At 44.4% G+C, this 22584-nt stretch overlaps 1 protein-coding gene across 4 annotated transcripts in view; it reads left to right on the top strand.

Moving 5' to 3' along the window:
• Nucleotides 1-22584, top strand: part of LOC138622451 (RNA binding protein fox-1 homolog 2-like) — a 50491-nt gene that overhangs the window by 3362 nt on the left and 24545 nt on the right. For 3 of the 4 annotated variants that reach the window (XM_069701264.1, XM_069701266.1, XM_069701263.1), the window contains one exon: nucleotides 8907-8957. In XM_069701264.1, coding sequence (XP_069557365.1) covers nucleotides 8907-8957 — 51 coding nt within the window. Of the gene's footprint in view, nucleotides 1-8906; nucleotides 8958-13337; nucleotides 14058-22584 lie in introns of those variants that run through there. The other variant, XM_069701267.1, reaches the window with a different exon arrangement.

Below are 22584 nucleotides of genomic sequence, written 5' to 3'. Positions count from 1 at the left end.
CATGCCGTGGATGCTCCTGTGACTAAATGCGTCCAACAATGACTGTCGGATTCCCACTGCGAGCGAGCACGAGGCGACTGCTGACCTTCTCAGGCTGACTGTAAATCAGCACTGTAATAATAAATGAGAGTGCAGCCTCCTCTTTTGTTGCTCCTGCTCTCCTCCCCCGCTCTGCCTCTTACAAACTGCAGACCTTCCCCCCCCAACCCCCCTCCTCCTCTTCTTTTTTTTTTTTTTTTTGCTGCCCTCTGATTTGTCTCCCTCCTGCTTCCCCCCGGCATATTTCCAGATTGCTAATTGACTCCTGGTTCGCTGGCGTTCAGTGTAGCAGCGAGTCAGACCCCCCTTCCCCCCATCCACCACCCCCACCCCCTCTCTCTTCACTGGTTCTCTCTGCTGTCCCGTCTCCCCCTCTGCCATCTTTGATTATCTCACCATTTCTCAGACCATCTCCTCAACACTCAAATCTATTTTGATGTATCCATCTTGTTTTTTTTCTCCAGCTCGCCATGTGTCTTGTCTTGTTTTCCTCTCGTGTTTGTTTAACCCTTCACGTCTCTCTCGCTCTCTCTTTATTTTTTTAATTTTTTTTCCTGTACTCTGTTGCTGTTTTCCCCGGAGGCAGTGCTGCGGCCCACTCGGATGTAGTGGGAGTACAGTTTCTAACTGTCCCTCGCTCTGTTTTTGGAGAGCCGATTTGTCCTATCGTTGGCAGTAAAGAGGCTTTGTGTCGCGCTAACGAGATCAAAGCTCATTTAAGAGAAGGCATTAACCAGACTGATCGCTGTAATGGGCCAAAGCAAAGGGATGGGTCCGGGGGGTTGGGCAGTATGAAAGAGCAGATCACAGATATAGGTTATTGCCAATAGTGGGCAGTTCCGGTTTCAGAAATATTAACCACAAGCAGCATTCATTACATTGAGCCTTGCTTACACCTGCAGTTGCATTTTTCTTTGCTCAGGAGCTCAATGAGAAATGTAGTCTGTCGTATTGGTTGCTAATGAAAACAATCCCGGTTGGGTTGTTTTGGAAAACAAGCATAGAAGAAAACTGCAGATCTGTCCACTACAACATTTTAAATTACATCTCCCTTATATCAGACTTTCATGGTGTTTTATTTGCAGTCTTGATCTTCATAAGAAGGATTTCTTTTGTGCTTTTTCAACATTTTCTCCCTCAAGCTTCTGTTTGGAGATCTTTTGAGAACCGGCTGTTTTGTGTCAGCGACTCTGAGGGCGCGTTCGGCTTTTGGGTGCTGTTCATGATCCGCGCTAGCTTTTCAATATTTTTATTAAATTTTACACATGTATGGTGATAAAAATGATGTTTAAAAAGTTGCATATTTTCAGTTGAAACTAAAGACATGCCTAAAAAAGATTTGAAAATATTATTTAGGCATTGGTAAATCAACAGAAAATGTATCTGCATTTATTTTGATTACTGATTTCTTGTTTGTCATTTTTTGACAAACAATGCCAAACCTCAATTAGTTCCCGCTCCCCCATTGCGGCTTTTTTGTTATCTAGTATTGGATACTAAATTTCATTGAAAAAATTCTGATGATCTTTTTTTCAATGTTTTTTAAAAAAAAAATTTTTATACTTGGCACAGAAGAATATTATTGAATACATAATCTGAAGATTAATTGTTGATGAGAATTATCTGTTGCCAGCCTGAAGTAAGCAGCCTGAAATATTGACATATCCACATCAGAGAAAGAGTTTGACCGGGAGGCGGGTCAGTTGTGGGTCAGGTTGTGTGTTCAGCCTGTATGTGTGATACGATGTGTTACAGGAGATAAACTCAGTCCTACCCGGTCTGAAAGGAGGCTCTCCACCGCTGTTTAATGATTGCTGTTAAACTTTGAGCAATAGCACAGCGGAGTCACCCTTGACTTTTGAACTGGCAATGATAAGCTAAAAATTCCCCAGACAGAGTTGCTCAACTCATTCCCCACCCTCCCCCCCCTCCCCCCGCCCTCCCCTCTCTCTCTTGAATTCAGTTCACCTTCCTTTCTTGGCGTAAGTGCAACAGCAGTGTTGCCAAAGAATAAAGGAGTAATTAGACCGAAGCATAAAAGAGAAAAGGCCCCATTCATAAAAATCACAGAATAGATTTGAGATGTCTCTCGCTCACTCGTTTTCTCTCTGCCATTACTCTTGTAAAGTCCTTAACATGGACTCGCATATTAACTCTCCCTTTATGGTCATCATTGCTCCCCCCCACCCCCACCCCGCATGCCTCCTCCCCAAGGCTGCCCCCAAACTGTCACATGTGCTCTCGTCTCCACCCACTCACAGAGCGAAATGTCAATTCAGTGTTTCCCTTACATGGGGTCATCTGTGATGAGCTGCCACGGTATTGTCATAGCTGTATCAGTGTTATGGATAATGAAAATTCAGTCATGAATTATACCCAAATCCGAAAAGTTTTCTTTTTCTCAGCTCAACCATGTCTTATTCTGAGGACCAAGTACTTCATGATCTCAGACATCATCATCTGATACAGCATGAAATCAGAAACTAAAATAATTGTGTGTTGCTTTTATTTCAAGGTTTGATTTGTTTGGCATTGTAACATAATGTGTGTCAACGGTGGACGAAAGGTTTGGCCTTGATAAGCTGGTGGAATTTACAGGACCAAAAAAGAACGTACATTTTAACTTAATGTGAAGAGAAACTGTGAAATAACGAAATCAAGTGAATAAAACAAGTTGCAATGTAACTTGTTTTATTTAACTCAAACAAGTTAGTTCATGATTCATTTTTTGCAGGAAGTTTCACTGACATTTTTACTTGGTACAGACCACATGATTCCAAGTATTTGTGTTGGTATCTGAAACAGACAAATTAAAGAGCCTAATTGGTGCCTATTAGTGGGATGTGATTTGTAAAAATTAATTGAATGAATGCATCATAAAATTGAATTGTGCTTTGACGCCAAGGTGTTCAGTGGTTACGCTACCAGCACTGACTGGTTCAGTAATGGGTTTGAACATTTGACACCTGAAGTGCTGCCACAACATGCGGTGGATATGTTGTATGATGTTAAAGCCTTTACACACAAATAAATGACATGAAAATGAAAAATACTCTCCTGCGTCAACGCTAGTCATACCGACTGCGGTGCGAACAGATGCTCAAAGAAACGCTTGAATAGGTTTGCAACCGATCATTCTTTAAAAAGAAAAAAAAAATGATGTCCTGCTTCTTTTCACTGGATTAAAAAAGAAGAGATTTTGGTTCATTAGCCGAACCTGCCTGTTTACCACCAACTGTACTACATCCAAAAGTAAACTACACAAACTCCACAGGTTTTTTTTAGATGTTCCATGTGTTGTTTTCAAGATTGTGGTCTTTATCATTTTTCTGACCTTTGGTATATAACAGTGGGTGGATGGAGACACAATCAATCAACATGCTCATCAGCACTTTTAACGAGGTCCATTCCACCTCCACACAATGTGATTGGTTGACGCCTCCTTCTGAAAAAGAAAATAAGTCACTTTTTCTCCTCGTAATATTTGCGTTCTGTGTGAAAGTACTCGTTAAAAAAAAAAAACCCACCGTTTTCAAAAATATATTGACCAGAAAACTAATCGCACAAAAAACCTGCCCGTGTTAAGACCTCGGTCGTACAGCATTGTGTATTTGACAACTCAGAAATGGTCTTAACGCTGTTGAACGTTTTTCTCGTTCCTTAAATCACAAATTGGACTTCTGCCCAGCAATCATTACTTGCACCAGTCAAATGTACAAAACAATGAAGCCCCAGCAGAGTTGAATGTCTGCTACAGCAGGAATCCACACACACATCAGCACCTGTATAACTGCAGGTCATCTGTTGTTATTAGCAGCTCACAGAGGAAACGCTCATCGATCAATCCACCCAGTAAATGCCCTCGAGCCACGTTTTTATTTTTGTTGTTATTGTCGGATTGGAAAAAATGTCTATCTGGGTCATATGAGAGGTGTCTAAGACTCGTGCTCTCACACACAAAAAAACCAACCCAACATTAACTGTAACTGCACACAGAAACATGGGGAGCTTTGTGGGAACATTTTGGTCCGCAAGCTCTGAAAAAGACAAAGTTCAACAGGAAACTTGCAGTTTCTTCTTGTCCTTCTGGCCTTCCTGGCAGTTGTCTTTGTCCTTATGTCCCCACATACCAACTATACCTCCAGTCATTTATCATTTTTAATGTCATCATTTTTGATATACCTGTTGGAGCAACATCAGCATCATACATCACTTTCTGTCCTGTTGTGTTTCGTACTTCTGCTTCAGTTTCTGCACTACATGGTGTGACGTTGATCTTCTCAGAGTGTGTACCGTTGAGCTCCAGTTTTTTCCTCGAGTTGGGTTTTGTTGACTTCACAGAGTTGTAAGTTTGCCAAAACCATTGCGCCAACGACTGCCAAAGACCATTTGGAGATATGCCTCGATGGAAGATTGAAATTTTCACAGCTTATTCTCGGTAGTTTTCATATCTCTCATGTGGTTGTACAATGGAGTCGATATATTATAGCTCGATCTTGAATGTCCTGTATTATACAATTAAAGTCTCCAAATATGTCCACGGAGAAATGCTTAGAGTTTTGTGTTCAGCAACTGTGCCGTTTAGACTTTCCTAAGTTTGTGATGTCACAGACTCGCGCTTATGTCTACCCACTGCACTGCTTGACGGTCCAACCTTTTTATCTGGAACGAACTACCAAGCCTCTCAGTCTGTCATGGAGCTAGCAAAGAAACCAGACCAAAGAAAATCTGTGGTTGGCCTGGGTGTGCTTCACTCGGGAAAGAGTCGACCAATCGGAGGGTCACCGATACCAAAATGCCTTAAAGAATCAGAAACAAAACGGCCGGTTGAGCTGAACTTCAGAGATACAAGTTTATGAAAGTAGATTGAAATCTTTATTGAGGTTTTTGATGCTTAAAGCCACAAAATATCTTGTGGAGGAATGAGAAAGTCTTTTCTTTTGATGCACAAGCAGTGAACTCTTAACTGTGTGTGTGTGTGTGTGTGTGTGTGTGTGCGTGTGCGTGTGCGTGTGTCCGTTCTGACCCGGGGCCCGTCCTCCCTTTTCCCCCTGTCTAAAACAGCCCTTTCTTTGTTTTCTCGTTCCACTTCCTGTTTCATCTGGAATCAATTTCCCCCTCGTCAGGACTGCAAATACAACACTGGAAAAGTGTAAAATATGGGACCTTTTAAGTGAGATGATTTTAAATGCATGCGAAGCTGCTGGAGCTCCTTTGAACAGGGGAAATGTTGTCCCTGCCAGATCTTCGTTACACCCTCCAGACAGGATGCCACAAAAAGTTGATTGTACATTTAAGGATTTTGGTCTTTTGCGTAATGATGTGTTGGTGGTAGCAGGCTCTGTTTTGTTTTGTTTTTTTTCCCCCTTAAATTTGGTGATATACGACCATAAAGCCAATCCACCTCCTCAGGCTGTTCTGTTTGGGACCACTGGAAGCCTGGAGCGACCCGCTTAATTACCCGGCTCCCCTCCTCCCTCCGTCTCCCTCCCCCCCTCTCCATCTGTTGACCTCATGTCATTTTGCCTTCCCTCACCACGGCTGTTCCTTTTACTTCCCCTGCTCCTCTCCTCGCCCGTTTGCTCCAGCAACTCCCCAACTTCTTTCCTTCTCCTAAAATAGCAAGTTGGAGGGAGAGAAAATAAACAAGAGAGACGCCCTTAAGTTCTGTCCTCTGTGGAGTCAGCGAGGGGGGACAGGGAGTGGAAGAGTGTGTTTATATATATATGTGTGTGTGTGTGTGTTTGCTGATGGCTGCCAGTGCAGGCTGAAACCTTCACAGTCAGCTGGCCGACGCCTTCAAAGCCTCCAACTCGCTCACAAACTATATGGAATTAACGAAATGGAAACTTAAGAAAAGTGCAGCACGAAACCGCAGCCTTAAACCTGGACATGCTCACTTGCAGCACGACACTTTAATTTGTCACTTATTTAAAAAAAAGAAAGAAAAAAAAAAGTACCTCGGTCATACGTGCGAGTGCCTTTTGTCCACTTTTCTCGACATGCAGACGGGCAAAACGCTTCAAAGCGTATGGAAAAGGGATCGTGTGTGTGTGTGTGTGTGTGTGTGTGTGTGCGCGCGCGCTCTTGCGCCAGTAAAGGAGTCTGAAACCTAGGTATCAAGTTCAGACCCCCGGTCCCCTCCCCCACCCCTTTCACAAAATATAAATCACATGGCATTCTTCGCTTATGACTCATTGTCTCCGTTTTGCAAATGTTCTCCTGCTTTATATTTCTCTCCCCTTTCTTGGCTTCGACCGTCTTATTTACCCACATTCCTCCTCCTCCTGCCTCTGCTCTTATTTTCTTATAGTTCTTTCTTTTCTCTCTCCCCCCCGCCCCCGTCTCCCCCTCTCCCCACCCCGCCACTGATCCATCAATCCCCCCCTCCTCTCTCTCTCTCTCCCTCCCCCTCTCTCCTCATGCAGACAGATTGATTCCAGATGTTGCTAAAACTCCCCCTCTCTCTCTCTCTCTCTCTCTCTCTCTCTCTCTCCCTCTCTCCCCCTCCTTCCTCCGGTTCTTCTACATCAACTCCTCCTCCTCCTCCTCCTTCTCTTTCTTGTTTCCTCTCTGTTTGCTGTAGAGGAGCAGGCAGTGACTCTGCCATTTGATGGTCGGGGATAATTTTGGTTTTAGTTCTCTCTGGCGTTCCAGGTTTCCTCCCAGTTTTCATTGCTCCAGCTCGGTGGCGGGCTACACCCTTACTCTGACTGTAAATGTGACACAAACACCAATTCTCAACATTTCTATCCCCCGTAATCGTTTGTGTTTTGCGGTAATGCGACTAAATGACCAGCGCTGAAACATACAGCACCGATGCAGTGTTGACCTTCGGTTTTTTTTGGTGTTTTTTGATGCGCTGAAACTACGAAGGCAGTTCAGTCCTGATTAAACTGCACTGCAGTTTCTTTTCCTTTTAAAATGGGAAGAGTTTTCTTGTTCCCGCTGACATCGCCCGGGGCTCTGTAGACTTGAGATTCTGCCCTGAACAGCCTCCTTATACTGCACCAGCAGCTTTCTAAACATTCAGTATACGTCGCTCAATGTAAGCCCGTCCAGTAAATGCGGCGCACCAAGGAGAGCGTTCCCCCTGGGGAAGAGGCACGAGGGGGAAATTGGTTCCAGATGAAACAGGAAGTGGAGAGAGAAGACAAAGAAAGGGCTGTTTTAGACAGGGGGAAAAGGGAGGACGGGCCCGGGTCTGGACACACACACACACACACACACACACACACACACACACACACACACACACACACACACACACACACACACACACACACACACACAGTTAAGAGTTTACTGCTCGTGCATCAAAAGAAAACACTTTCTCATTCCTAGTCTTTACATCTGGCCCATTTAAAAAAAAAAAAATTTGTATTTAACATCATACTCCCCTTTGGCTTCCCTGTAGCCCCTTCTGTCTAGACAACTCTTCCTCTTCTTCATCCGTCCATGCATCACCACCACATCTGTGTTTGGCCTTAGCCCGCATATCTCCCGAGTCCCAGTCTGACGGAGAGTTGCACTGCATGAGCCAGCTCATCTGTATCAAGAGCTGTTTGTCCGTTTATACAAACCATGTGTCAATCTGCTGTCACCGCGGCGCGCTGCGTCCCTTGATTGGCTGGTTGAATGCTATCAGGAAGTGATTTCCCGCAGCAGGCAGCTGGAAGTCAGGGCCAGGAGGTTAACTCTGTTGACACTCTTCACAAGCCAAATCTGCCCCCTCTCATTTTGGCGTCATCGTACAGCCCACACTCAAGCTGCTTGCTGAATGGAGGAGCGCATTCAGGCGAAGTATTTCGCTGATTAAATGTAATGAAAACATCAGCCGTTCTAAATACCGGACCGCATCCACCAACACACGCACATGTTTCTTTTGCCCCCTCTGTACTTCCCCCTTCTCCTTCTCCTCCTCCCCTCCCCCCTTTCCCTCCTTGCCTAGCGAGCCTCATGCCTCGGCTCCTCCTCCTTGAGAGAAGACGCATGAGGCTCGCTCGGCGGTCATGTTTTCTCAGCGAGGCGTGCCAGCAGGCTAGACAGCGCCGGAGTCATCTCTCTCTCAACTGCTGTCAAAATATCATCGTTTGGTTAACTTTCCCCATTGTTCCAGGCCCCCCTCTTCGTCTTTCTGTCCTTTCTTTAGCCTCCTCCTCCTCCTCCTCCTCCTCCTCCTCCTCCTCACCTTGGCTCTGCCACAAACAATGGCTTCCATTGCCGGGGCAAAACGGCACGGAGCAGAAAATAATAGCTGCAGAGAAAAGAAAGTGAAAGAGACAGAAATAATCTAATTAAAAGTAATTACGGAGCAATTAACCACAACACTGGTTTCTGAGCGGGGTCGATGAGAAATGGGGGGCTCCCCCTCTGCTCGTGGATTTTGATTGGTTAGTACAGCTGAGTATGAACGCTTTGGTAAGCTGCAGCGATGGTTCACCAGTTATGGCGTCCAGGCAGACTGTTAACTGTTAACTTTATTCGCTCCTCAGTCTTTTTCCTCTGGGACTTCTGTCCTTGTACAAACTTTGTTCTGTTACTGAGCATCATTGTTTTTGCATAATCCCGACCACTGGAAAACAACAGTACTTTAATAATGTTTGGGTGTTATTTAATGTTTGAAATGCACTGTGCTTTGACATTGTCGAAACAGGTTGTGAGCATAAAATATTGAAATAAATCCAGCTTTACAATCCTCCTGCTTTAAATATATATATGTGTGTGTGTGTATATATATATATATATATATATATTTCAAATGAGATGTTTTACATGCACAAGTTTTGGACCATCATGCTGCATCCACTCATTTTCAAAAGCCCAGCCACTTACACTGCTCTCATCCCTCCTGTTGTCTCTTGCAGAACAATGAGCCTTTAAACCCTGGTTTCCATGGATACCCACCTCACAGTCAGGTAAGAGATTAGTGACTGCTTGCAAATCTCGAACAATAATTTAAAAAAAGAAATAAATGTAAAAAGAGAGAATCCATGAGTCACTGGATGTACGTTACATCCAGCTGCTTTGAATTGAGATGAGAAATAGAACAGACTTTGTGAAGTCCAGGTAATCGAGTGCAGCTTGTTCATGGGACATAAAAGAAGATAAATGTAAATGAATGAAACGGTGTGGTGTTTCTTTAAGGCTAGTGGCAATTTTGATAGTCTGGTCTGCATAATTTACATAATTTTAGAAACCAACTTTAATTTCTCCTCGGACGGCGGCGCCTGGTGTTGTCCGTCTTCTCCTATAGCCCGATTGGTTTATTGTACGGCTACATTACTACCTGGACAGCTACAGTGCATCTGGAAAGTATTCACTCAATCCTCAAAATTCTATACGCAGTACCCCATAATGATAACGTGAAAACAGTTTTTTTTTTGACATTTTTGCAAATCTATTAAAAATAACAAAACAAAAAAAATCACATGTACATAAGTATTCACAGCCTTTGCCATGACACTCAAAATTGAGCTCAGGTGCATCCTGTTTCCACTGATCAACCTTGAGATGTTTTTACAACTTGATTGGAGTCCACCTGTGGTAAATTCAGTTGATTGGACATGATTTGGAAAGACACACACCGTCTATATAAGGTCCCACAGTTGACAGTGCATGTCAGAGCACAAACCAAGCCATGAAGTCCAAAGAATTGTCTGTAGACCTCAGAGACAGGATTGTATCGAGGCACAGATCAGGGGAAGGGTACAGAAAAATGTCTGCAGCACTGAAGGTCCCAATGAGCACAGTGGCCTCCATCATCCATAAATGGAAGAAGTTTGGAACCACCAGGACTCTTCCTAGAGTCGGCCGCCCGGCCAAACTGAGCGATCGGGGGAGAAGGGCCTTAGTCAGGGAGGTGACCAAGAACCCGATGGTCACTCTGACAGAGCTCCAGCGTTGCTCTGTGAAAAGAGGAGAACCTTCCAGAAGGACAACCATCTCTGCAGCACTCCACCAAGCAGGCCTGTATGGTAGAGTGGCCAGACGGAAGCCACTCCTCAGTAAAAGGCACATGACAGCCCACCTGGAGTTTACCAAAAGGAACCTGAAGGACTGTCAGACCATGAGAAACTAAATTCTCTGGTCTTATGAAACAAAGATTGAACTCTTTGGCCTGAATGCCAAGCGTCATGTCTGGAGGAAACCAGGCACCGCTCATCACCTGGCCAATACCATCTCTACGGTGAAGCATGGTGGTGGCAGCATCATGCTGTGGGGACGTTTTTCAGCGGCAGGAACTGAGAGACTAGTCAGGATGGAGGGAAAGATGAATGCAGCAATGTACAGAGACATCATTGATGAAAACCTGCTCCAGAGCGCTCTGGACCTCAGACTGGGGCGAAGGTTCATCTTCCAACAGGACAACGACCCGAAGCACACAGCCAAGATAACAAAGGAGTGGCTTCGGGACAACTCTGTGAATGTCTTTGAGAGGCCCAGGCAGAGCCCAGACTTGAACCTGATTGAACATCTCTGGAGAGATCTGAAAATAGCTGTGAATACTTGTGTACGTGTGATATTTTCGTTCTTTATTTTTAATAGATTTGCAAAAATTGTAAACACATTTTTTTTCACTTTGTCATTATGGGGTATTGTGTGTAGAACTTTGGGGGGGGGGAAATGAATTTAATCCATTTTGGAAAAAGGCTGTAACATAACAAAATGTGGAAAAAGTGAAGCGCTGTGGATACTTTCCGGATGCACTGTATGGAGCTCCTCTCCCAGAGTCTTCGGTAGCCCATAAATGGCATCTGATGGCAGAGGAACTGGTAGCGACTGAGCTTCTCTTTCAAAGATGTGACCCTTCAGAAAGCAGTGAGGAATTATGCTATCACCTTCTTCAAGCTAAGCTCTGCGTGCAGGGCTTTTTCACAAGCCTGGTCCCATCCTTTCACACTCTCTCTTTATGCCTCGCTTAGTTTCTCTGTTTCTTTCTCATTCTAAGCGCCTCTCCGTGCATATTGCTCTCAGTAATGAGTGCCTTATGTGCGCGCCGCAGCGGCAGGGTCGCTGACTATTTTCTTATCTACCTCCAAGCAGCAGAGCACACTGAGCGGCTCAAACCAGCTCAGCACTCCTGTGTGTGTGTGTGTGTGTGTGTGTGTGTGTGTGTGTGTGTGTGTGTGTGTGTGTGTGTGTGTGTGTGTGTGTGTGTGTGTGTGTGTGTGTGTGTGTGTGTGTGTGTGTGTCTCCGGGTTTGGGATGTGCAGCTCTCTGGCGGTGCCACAGGAGGGGAGTGTTGGTCTGCGAGCCTGTTCGCCCCCAGCCTCCCATCCCCACATCCCGACATGGGAGCTTCTCGCAGACCCCGTCCCCTCTCGTCTGTTCGGTTTTTTTTTTTCCTTCCTCCAATCCACTCTGCTATCTCCTTTCTTGGGAATGCAGCTGGCGGAGAGTGCGTGAGGGCGGCGCCGTAAGAAGGTTTCAACTTAATTTTATTTAGATTTCAATTTCTCCCTCCCCTTGTGACCAGTGTTGAGTTATTTCTGGTCTGGTGTTGACCTGGCAGCAAAAAATAAAGATCTTGCGAGAGATTAAAGGCAAGACGGGAAGAAGAGGATGAGGCAGAGGTGAAACAGATATGGAAGTTATTTAAGATGTCTTGCCTGCAGGCCACAAAATCATAAAGTTGTCAGTCCCATAGTTAGACCAGACTTATATTCCCGTCTTGGCTCTCCCCTGCCTGGGTTCATCTGCCTGTAAGACAAACACCTGGGTAGAGAACACCCCGTGCTCTGCAGCATGTCTGAACTCCTCTTGTCATCTGTTAAATTCAGCACCAACCCCTGCATTTGTTTTATAAATGATTTAAAAGTCATTCCTGCTAATATATTCTGCCCTTGAGCACACGTATTAGGAGTCTCCAGCACACTAGCTGCTGGTTAGCATGCAAATGGAGTTAGCCAAGCCTAGCTTAGCAAGATTGGCTTGTTCGTCGCTGCAGTACATTTGTCTTGGTAATGCTCCGGTCTTATAATATTTATGCACGTTTGAACTGCCTGCAGGTCTGCTGCTGTCGGTACGAGTGTGTTAAACGGCGACAGGCTCCTGTGGGTCCCTGCTGCTGCGTCTGTGTGCGGTGTAAATGTGTGCAGATGCGTCCAGGGCCACGCTTACCCTTGAGGGTCGTGCATGTTAGTCTCCTGCTGTTTAGGTCACAGAAATGATCAGGGTTAAGAACACACACACACACACACACACACACACACACACACACACACACACACACACACACACACACACACACACACACAAAGGCCTCAGATTTGACAGTAGCTGAAGTTGAGCTGCAGGTCGTAACCTTCACACAAGTAATTGTAATTCTCCTGAAAATGTTCTGGATTCTTACGATAGAATAGTTGAGCTCGGGGTATTGATGTGATCTGTAGATACTGTGTTTGAAGAATGAGGCCTTTTGTTTGGATTAGCTGATGAGTGTTGGATGGACACGGGCCTTTGTTTGAGTCCCTCGGTGTTCGTTTCCCAGCCAAGGTGCAGCCGTATGACTATGATCAGAGCACATCTGTGTGTACATTATGTGCATGTGTTTGTGTGCGGCTGCGTGCGTTTATCGCCGCGTTCAGTCTGTGTACTTAATCCTCAGATCATCCCCTATTCATCCTCTCATCCTCCTCACTTACAGCTCTAATCCTGTCATCCCTGCCTCTTTTTTTTTCCACCCAGCCCTTTATCCATTTATCTCCTGATCCCGTTATCTCTCCTTCGCATCCACTGCCCCTCTGTGCCTGCCCCTCCACTCCAGCCGGGCTCCTTTTGGTTTGCCTCCTTTTCCCCAATCCAGCCCCCACCCACCCCCCCACCACCACCACCTCCAATCACTTATCTTCCCCTCCCTCCATCCCGCTGGACCCAGTTCTAGCCAGACTCAGCAGATGTCTGAATACTTGGCATCAGGGCTTTTTTTCCGCAGAGTTCAGTCCCTCCCATATGAAAATGCAGTGCGGGGAACTGCACTCCCATCTCAGCAAATTAAGCGCCTCCTAACAATACTGTGTTGGGAAGTGACGGAACTGTGCCCGAGCCAGAAGGAAAAAGGTGCAATGCAGCGAGGTGCAGCTTCACGTTGGGGTTGAGGTTTAGATAACTGGGATCGGGGCTGGCGCTCCCCTCAGTTTTGTGCTTCTTCCATCTGTGTGAAGAAGGCAGCTGCAGCAGAGAGATGGTGATCTCGGAGCCTTCCCACGCAGCTAGCTACCTAGCTGTCTACCGGCTGGCCTACCACTGCTTTTTTGGAGCTGACAGGCTGCCACGCAATAAATAAATCATCAAAAAAAATCTGCAATGCAGTGGGGGTCGCATTCGTGTTCTGTGCTCTCAGGCAGCCAGTGCGTGGATAGAAGACAGCGTCTTCTTCCTTTTCCTGTTTCTCGTCTCTCTCTAGGGGTTTGAGGAGGCAGCAACAACAGCTTTTCTGACTCCACGCAGGCACAGGGTTAGATGGCTACATGGAGGGATGGATGCTTTGATGGATAGGAGGGATTGAGGCTGAAAGGGAGGTAAAGTTTTAAAAGGGGGGCGGGAACAAGAGGAAGCCGGGGAGCAGCAGGACGTGTAAGGCGAGTGTGTGAATGACAGACGCAGAGCAAAGAGAAGAGAGCGAGGAGGAGAGAAGAGACTCGGGCTGGCAGGAGGACAGAGACAGAAAGGCCCGAGGGGGATCAGAGCAGCAGAGCCGGGGAGACGAAGAAAAGGGAGGCAGAGAGTGACAGGCGGACTAGGATTTGCGTGCTGAAGAAGCAGAAGAAGAGACGCCGGCGAAAGGGGGAAGGAGGAGGAAGAGGGGGAGTGAACGAGGGAGAATTTGAATGTGCGAGACAGACGTGGAGTGAAGCCATCGTCGGCTCATGGTCCTAGAGCACAGACACGGGAGAGGAGGAATAGGAGGCGAACAAGAGGCAGAGAGGAGAAGGGACGGGAAAGTGGAGAGCTGGTCAGCAGTTGTTCCTCTCGATCAGACAATGATGGGGCTGTACTACCCAGCTATGCAACCGGTAAGTGTGCTTCTCGAGCACCGCTTCTTCTACTACGTGCACATGTTGAGCCTTGCGAGGCAGAACTAGTAAAAGAAGCGCGATTATGTTCATGTTTTTTTGTTTTTACATTAGTTTGGTTTGGCTCGACGCAGCAGTAATTGGTGTGCTGTTTATAGTACGGCCTGCTCCGGTTTGCTGTGTCTTGGCCCAGGTGAGGCCTTTGTCAGATAGTTGGCAGGGTCTCGGGCTAACAACAGGGCTTGTCTCTGCAGCTCTGCTCCTTTACCATTTTAACTCTTTGCACCCAATTATCTGAGATCACTGTGGATGGTAATGTCTTTTTAAATTTTTTTTATTTTGTCCTCGTCTTACTGCAGTGGAGACGATTCACAGAGAAAAACCGTGCGCTTGCACACGGCGCGCAGAGTAACAACATAGCTGTGTTAAAATAGTTGCAGAACGCTGCAGATTATAATGTTTATACAGTTGATGTTGTGCTAGGCTGCTCTTACCATATGGTGGGCGTGTCTGTGCTACTTTAGCTGAGAGACAGCCTGAGGATGCGAGCTGCTCTCCGGCGCTGTTCTAGCATGTCCTGTGCTCTCTGGTCTTCTTCGGGCCTAAGGGTGGGCGTCGGGCGAGGTGGCAGGAGGAGAGCACACGCGCGCCGACACGAGGTAGCAACTGCTGCTTCCGCGCCGCCTTGTGTTGACGCGCAATGTACGACGGGCACCGCCAGCTTTCTCCTTGCTGACTGCGCACGGTGTCATGTTGTATTTCAAACGTGCGTCGCGTCGCGTCGCGTCGCGTCGCGTGCGCAGTGGGTGGTGGTGGAGATTTTGTCAAGCTGTTGTCCGAGCTGTCCGTGCAGTTTAAACTTCATCTGTCCCCTGGATTGAGGGAGACAGGTGCCAAGGCACAGTTGTTTCTGCACACACACACACACACACACACACACACACACACACACACACACACACACACACACACACACACACCAGTTGCTGTTGCAATATTTTACGACTCCCTCCTTTATGGCACAACAAACACACACACATTGTTGCCTGCATTTGACCCATTCGTCTGTTTTCTTTAACACATCTTAACCTTTATATTCTGAATATTCTGAAGACGTGACAATTTTTTTAACAGTAGTAGGTTGTACAGTGTTTAAAGTGAACATACTAACATTGTGGTGTATTTTTCATTATTTTGTTTAATGGTCTGGAAAGCGACAATACCAGCAGCTCTTAAATTGAGAAGAAACGATTACAGTTGAGAAGCTCCGGGTCTCTTTTCTTCTGTAAAATTATATTAAGCTTATAATAGTTATATTGCAACCCTGTAGTTATTGCACAAATGGCTGTTCACTCCTTTACACCAAAGTCGCAAAGTGTCAGGGCCAAGAATTTCTGGTCACTCATGCTGACCATAAATACAGGCCTATACCTCGCCACATGCCACGATATAAGGATCTATGTGATATTCAAAAAGGCCTGTCGGGGTTCTCGTCCCTTCAGACCTCTTAAATATCATAATAAAATGTGTCCGTTTCCCACACGAGCCGTCTTTTTCTCTGCCCTTTGTGTGCTTTTCCTCCTCCTTTCCTCTATGTCTCCCCCCCCCCCCCCGCAAGCTCACACAGCTGTAAGCTAAACACATTATTCGTCTTCAAAGAGAATGACACCAAATGGAGGATGGCAGTAGTAACTAGAAGGGTGTGAGGGCAGGGGTGGAGGGCTAGCTCCATGTGGGAATGCACTTTGAAGGTGACACACCACCGGTCAAACCGTCCACTTTAAAATTTATGGCACGGCTCTCTATTTTGGGCGACACATCTCTATAACTTATGATGGACAAGGGAAACTGTAAGTCTCTCCTCAGAGCGTTTATTTTAGTTTACAGTCTCCTCTGCTGACTCTGTGAGGTTAGGCGATACGGCCCTAAAATACTTTCACATTTCACATCTCAAGAGCATGCAATGGCAACAAAATAAGTGTTATAGTGTTAAGTCAGCCTAAATGTTAGTTTACCTTAAAATATTGAGAAAAAAACGAAATAAAAATGATCGTTCGGTTCTTTAATTTGTAAACAACAACAGTGTCAGAATGACATTCAGATTCTGTATAAAATATAGCCACTTACAGCCATGCTTGGTGTTGCTGTGCATAAGTTACACGCAATGTTATGGCATACAGTTGTGTTGCGTAACAGTAAGTCAAAAATATTACAATTATCACAGTTTTTTTTATCATATTAAAAATGATTTTGATAATATTGTGCGTGATAGGATATGGCACACCGCTACACTACAGATGGCTAGATATTTCAAATGTGCCAAAGCTAACTGCACGTCAGACAATGTTGAGTTTACCACCTTTAATTTAGAATGAGAATCAGCTTTATTGGCCAGGTATGTTTACACATACAAGGAATTTGACTCTGGTTGTACCTTCTCTCTCTCAGCATCAAAAAAATAGATATATAAAACATAAATAAACATATATACAGCTGAGAAACAAATATATACATATATACACTGAAACAATGGTGCAATTGCACGTAGTGCAAATGGTGCTGATGCAGTTCGGTATAGTGCAAAACGTCCAGTGATGAGTTAGAGTTAGAGCTCGGTATCAAATAAATTCCATTAAAAATAGTTTTTTGTTTTTGTAAATTTGTGACACACCCTTAAGAAAATGAATGTAGCTAGCTGTCATCTGAGTCCCTTTAACTTAAAAAAAAAAAAAAAGAAGCATTTAGGCATATCTCGTATAACGACCCTTAAGGGCTGCCCTGATCTGGATGCTCAGACTTCCTTCTCGTGCATCTGATGGAAGAAGCTGAAAAAAAAGACTCTGCACACTGATCCACTTGCTCGGTTTCCGATTGTTAGTGAAGCACCTTATCTGATGACGAGAGGTGAAGCCATGAGAGTCGACTGATCAGTGCCTGGATGCAACTTTGTTCAGTTTGTCTCCTCCCTCTCTCTCCAGCAGGGCGGCTAACACTCGCCTGCCAGCTGTCGGCAGATATCAGGCTGAAGTTTTCTGCTCTGTCTGTGCTGAAACGGATTCATGACTGATGCTGTCTGCTGGTGGTAACGTGTCCTGGGTGATCCCATCACAAGTGGACAGTTAAAAGTGCAGGTGTGAACACGCAAGATGCGCTGAGACCTGACCTGGGACACATTTGGCCTCCTTCTTTCAGAAGCGTTCATGCAAATGTGTCCCGGGTCACACTGAAGGAGCCCTTTGGACTCTTTCTGTACGTGTTCATGTGCTCATGACATTTGTATATAGAGTGGGGAAGTGAGATCGATCACTAGTGGTCACTCAAGATGGATGCAGAGATGCTTGATAATGACAGGTGTGAACTGACGCGCTGAGAGCTGTCCACTTGTGATCACATCATTTAGCTGTTAATTCCTGGTCTGAACCGACTGTGTTTGGTACTGACAGTTTATAGCTGCATGCTTTAGTTGCAACTCACCCAACTGTTTTAGTCATGTAGGCCCGTAAACATGCTTTAGTCATGATTTGGTCTGTAGCTGCATTTTCCAAGACAAATAGATAAAAAAAATTAAAAAAAATTAAGTCTGAACATTTGATTTTTAGATTGTTTTTGGTCATTTTGCCCAGTTGTACTTGATATTAGTCAGAGTGGCAAATCAGCTTAGTTGGGCATTTAATTGACAGCACCTGTAGTAAAGTTAAATAATGCCCCACACTGGAGAGGATCATGGGACAGGGCAGATCCGTGGCGATGGACCGTTAAGGGACATTACAGGCACACTGATGTGCTAATTCTGAGAGGCCTCTGTTTGATTGTTAGCACAGTACAACAACAAGGAATTGGTAAGGGATCCACACACAGTCTGTATCCCTCAGGGTTCTCTACGCATGTTTGTTTGTTTTTGCTGCGCACATATGAGACAAGGACAGAACACTTCTCGCACGCTGATAGGTAGCCGTGTGTTTGCCTGGGAGCATCAAGGTAAAATAAAACAAACCTTTTCACCAGGTAACTGCGTGCTTAGCTTAGCTTTGGGATTACGGGTATTTCTTTGTTTTGTAACTCTCACATTAGAAGGTGACTGATCATAACGACTTCCCATCTCCCAAAAACACAAACATAATCCCACGGTCCTCAGCGCTGGTGGCCTAATGCACTGTGTGAAGCTCCTCCACCTCCGGGTTAACTGTTCTCCCACTGCCCATGAAGCCACAGTGATATTGTCCGACACTGAAGCCGCTCTGACTGCCGTTGCCCGAGGCTGTATGCAGTGGGTCGAGGTGTGAAAGCACTCCGCATGTTACCTCACAGCGAAGCGCACGTACATAAACTCAGATAGGCACATTGCAGGCAATGCGAGGCGCAGACGTGGTGCAGCAGAGCCCTAAATGTATGCAGTACTGTATCACCTAGGTTACCTGCTCCTGCATGATAAACAGCAGGGTAACACTGTACCTCTGCACACACTGCAAACTAAGTCAGCGCTGCTGTTTTTTTGTTGTTGTTGTTTTTTTTTTTTTTTTTTTTTTTACATTTTAACATCTTCTGCAAGCGGTATGACAGCTGTGAACAAATGACCCATTTTGCTCCCACTACTCATTAGCAAAGTAAGATTTTGCAAAGCTGTCGGAAGCAGCGCAGCAGAAAGAACATTTAAAACGTTCAAATCCTCTTCAGCGGTCCTTTTAATGTTGGTGAAGTCCTGGTGATTTAAGGTGAAAATAGGATTCTGCTGTTGCATTTCTCAGTTTGGATTAAAGGTCAGAGGAATTTCCTAAATGTGTAAATGTTAGTCGGTGATGAGGTAACAGCTGTAATGACACGAAAATCAAAAAACAAACCACGAGTAATTTTGATTCGGAAAATGATCAACCCCCTGAAAAATGACATCACATCTCGGGAGGAGGTCGGACCAAGAATTAAACAGAAGTCTGTGTTTGTCTTTTTCATCATCAGCTATAGTATGACTTTTTGATCATATTTCAGACGACATGTTATAGTATGACTTTTTGATCATATTTCAGACGACATGCTATAGTATGACTTTGTCGACATGTCGTGTTTTAGCTGCTAACTGTGCACTTCCAGTCCATAAATTACTCTAACCTGAATAAAACCTCTAATGACAGTATTTTTTTTTTTTTTTTTTTTTTTTTTATTTCAGGGCAGTTTCTTGCTGTTGGCTGTTTGTTTTTGAACATAATTTTTTTAAGTATTTTTTAGTTGAGAAATAATAAAATACATAAATAGGAAATGATGAGTAATTTTAATATTTTTAGCCTACTTCACTTTTCATCAGCTATTAAAAAGCAGTGCTACAAGTATTATTTTAATTATTAGTTTAAATGCAGATTAGTCCCCTGATGAATTCTTTTCTTTTCTTCACAAAATGGTGGAAAATGTTTTAAATTCCACACAGTCCACAGTAAATTCTTTACATGTCTTGTTTTGTCTGACCAATTATCCAAAACCCCAAAACATTGAGTTCAGTATTATTTATTAGTAGTATTATTTATAACCATCAAATCCTGTAATTTCAAAAGATGGATGCAGCAAATTTATGCTTAAAAATTTAGTGAAAGGCAGTTATTTGGTCAATTAATTCATTTTCTATCCATCAACTAACCATTTAATTGACCAATCATTGCAGCTCCAACAACAAACCAAGTTCCATACGCACAGCTATGCCCTCTTCTCTGTGCTCGGTTGCTCTATTGACAGAAAGATCCTGGCAGTCCTTCAAGTGCCGCTGTTCATTCGTTATTGTATGTGCACGTCAAGGTGCTACAGAATGCACCTTGTTTTTGTAACGATTCGGTTTATTCTTATTTTGTCCTGTTGTAGTTTAAGAAAATGTTTTAAAAAGTCTGAATTGTTGACAGTTCTTTTTTTTTTTTTTTTTTTTTTGCCCACATTGCCCAAGGTGAGTGAAGAGTGTTCGAGAAAACACTGTCTGTGTGATTATGATAATGATAGTGACTGTGATGATGATCAGAACTGTCAAAAAGCCACAAGCTGTGTGTCACAGATCTCTGCAGAGCCACAGAGCTGCTGACACTGACCGACAGCATCGGATTAGCTCGCAGTTTGAACGGGTCTTAATGGGAATCAGTGGTAATGTTTGAGCCACGAGGATCTTCCTCTTTGATTACAGCTCAACTCTGAACGAAAAGCTTCATCTAAAACATCTGTTCGGTCTTTTTTTTTTTTGTGTGTGCCAAATAGCCATGTGTCCTCTGGTTGGGAGCCACTGAACCACTGAACTACCACTAAATGACAGCCTGTGTGTAATCTGATTGGCCCACAGTCAGGAAGCGGAGACAGGAGCTTCTCCACGGAGGCACCCGTATAAGGAGATGGGCATTGATGGACATTACAGTGCAGCCGAAGCCTTGAGTGACTTGAGCGGCGAGTGCTGGTGGTTTTAAAACAAAAAAAAGAAAAATTGCCCCTCTGGCTTCCATCAAGCGTGGCAGGCAAGAATGAAGGGGGGGCAGATAAACAAAGGCATACTGGCTGGAACCACTGGGGGAAAAAAAGAAAAAGAGATGGAGTGCAGAAGCAGAAGGATCTGTAAGCTGAGTGTTTCTGCCGTCAGCCAGACAGCTTTTGCAGACAGGAGATAGTTTCAATGAACAAATCGTCATGAATTTTGCGTGATTAACGAGTTTCAGCAGAGTCACACTCAGTTTATTCTGTTTCTTTGGCTGGCGTGTCCTTTGCTTTGGGTGGTCGAAGCTGAAGCTTAATGCAGCAGACAGACGTGCGCTTGAAAGGTTTGCCGTGAAAAGGCCTCTCCTCCCCCTCCTCCTCTCTGTGTATGGAAAAACATACGGTAACTCCACTGCTGTGTTTGTGTGTGCATGCAGGTGAGAATGAAAAGTCACAGATGAAGAGGTCTAACTACTTTTTAAAATTGTAAAATGAGTTTAGGTTTAAAAAAAAAAAAAAAAGCATTTCAGTTGATACTTGACCTTCTCCGTTTTCAGTTTAGCTCAGATTGCTTTTCATGTCATTTTAATACGAAGCCTGGCCTCTTTAAATCTTATCTAACAATGTAAAAATTCTGTCTGGAAAGTTTTTCTTGAGACCAGACATAACTCCAATAGTCCAATAGACTGTCTCATTATTTCCTATAATCCCCTTCCCCCTCCCGTTAAGTGCCCCGGTTTATTTTTCCATTATTTCTTTTTTCCTTTCTCCACCTCTCTTGACTATATGGTGCTGCCATGTAGGGCAGTGCTGCTCCTCAGTCAGCAGGTCAGGAATGCTTCCGCCGACTTCAGTGTGTGCTGGTATCCACTCTGATCTTAATCCACTGACAGCTTTCGTCCTTCTCCCTGTTAAATCATCCATGAATTTATCCAATAATTTATCTTTTAGCTAAATCATCACCCTCCCTAAATGATGCTAAACAAACTGTAAAGAGACACACATGGTTACAAGCAGTGTCTGTATTTTTGCAGCAGGAGCCAAAACATGACAACAAGATGTTTTTCTCACATGACTAATCATGTGAGAGAATTGTGTAATGGCATCTAGTCCAGTTTGTTCAGGCTCGGCGGTTTTTTATTCAGCCAGAAACCATGCAAAGATAAAATAAAATAAAATAAAGCAAGTAGTAACTTTATGATATAGCTAAACCTGTCACAATTATAACAGTGGCTTGATTGAGATTATATGAGCTGACCGCAATCATTCATTTGTGTTAAAACAGCTGAATTATACAAACAGAAATATCATGTTTTTATTACTATTTCCACATCACGTTTTCCCATTTAAGCTTTGATTAGTGCTCCTTTAATGACATCATCTTGTTGCCCCGGCAGACTGTATATAAAAGTACGTAGCTTCTGGTTCTAAAACAAAATGAGGCCGATGCAGAAGTGCCTAAAGCTGCAATACCACGGAGTGCCACTAGAGGTTGGCCCCAAAAAGGCTCTGGCTCTATAGACTTCCATTTAACTTCTCTCAGAAAATACAGAGTCATTACATTTTTTTTCCCACAAGGTTCTTATGGTGTAGTTAGCTAAAGGTATATATTTTTGGGTGATTGACAGACCTGTGGTGCTGCCAGGTCTCCACTGTTGGTGCGCGGGATGTAGTATCGGCAGGTTTCCACCACTCGCTCCTCTCCAGCTCGTCCAAATATGGTCACTTTTGGCACCAAACTGCTCTGAACTAGCGAGATGGCGACCGCCGTAAAGTCAAAGTCGAGGCCTTATAATGGCCATTCACAAATCAATGAGTGATGTCACTTGGTTACCGCATGGATGCACCCCCTTCTTCTGCTGTAATTTAATGGCACATGATTGAAAATTAGCACCGCCGTAGTACAATGTATATTTTTTTTGCATTACATTACATTTAATTTAGCTGATGCTTTTATCCAAAGCGACTTACAACATACCAAAGCGACTTATAACATATTTTGATCATTGGTAGCTGTCCTTGGCAGTAATTTCTCCGTATATTTAAGTTGGTATTTATGTCATATCTTCCCTGTGCAATTTTTGTTTACAAAGCCTAA

This window comes from Brachyistius frenatus, unplaced genomic scaffold, assembly GCF_029030835.1.
Source record: "Brachyistius frenatus isolate BFR_SWC_R1_liver_20210118 unplaced genomic scaffold, ASM2903083v1 Contig_36, whole genome shotgun sequence".
In the NCBI taxonomy this organism is placed as follows: domain Eukaryota; kingdom Metazoa; phylum Chordata; class Actinopteri; family Embiotocidae; genus Brachyistius; species Brachyistius frenatus.
The sequence above is the reverse complement of the archived record's forward strand: the minus strand, read 5'-3'. Positions and strand labels throughout refer to the sequence as shown.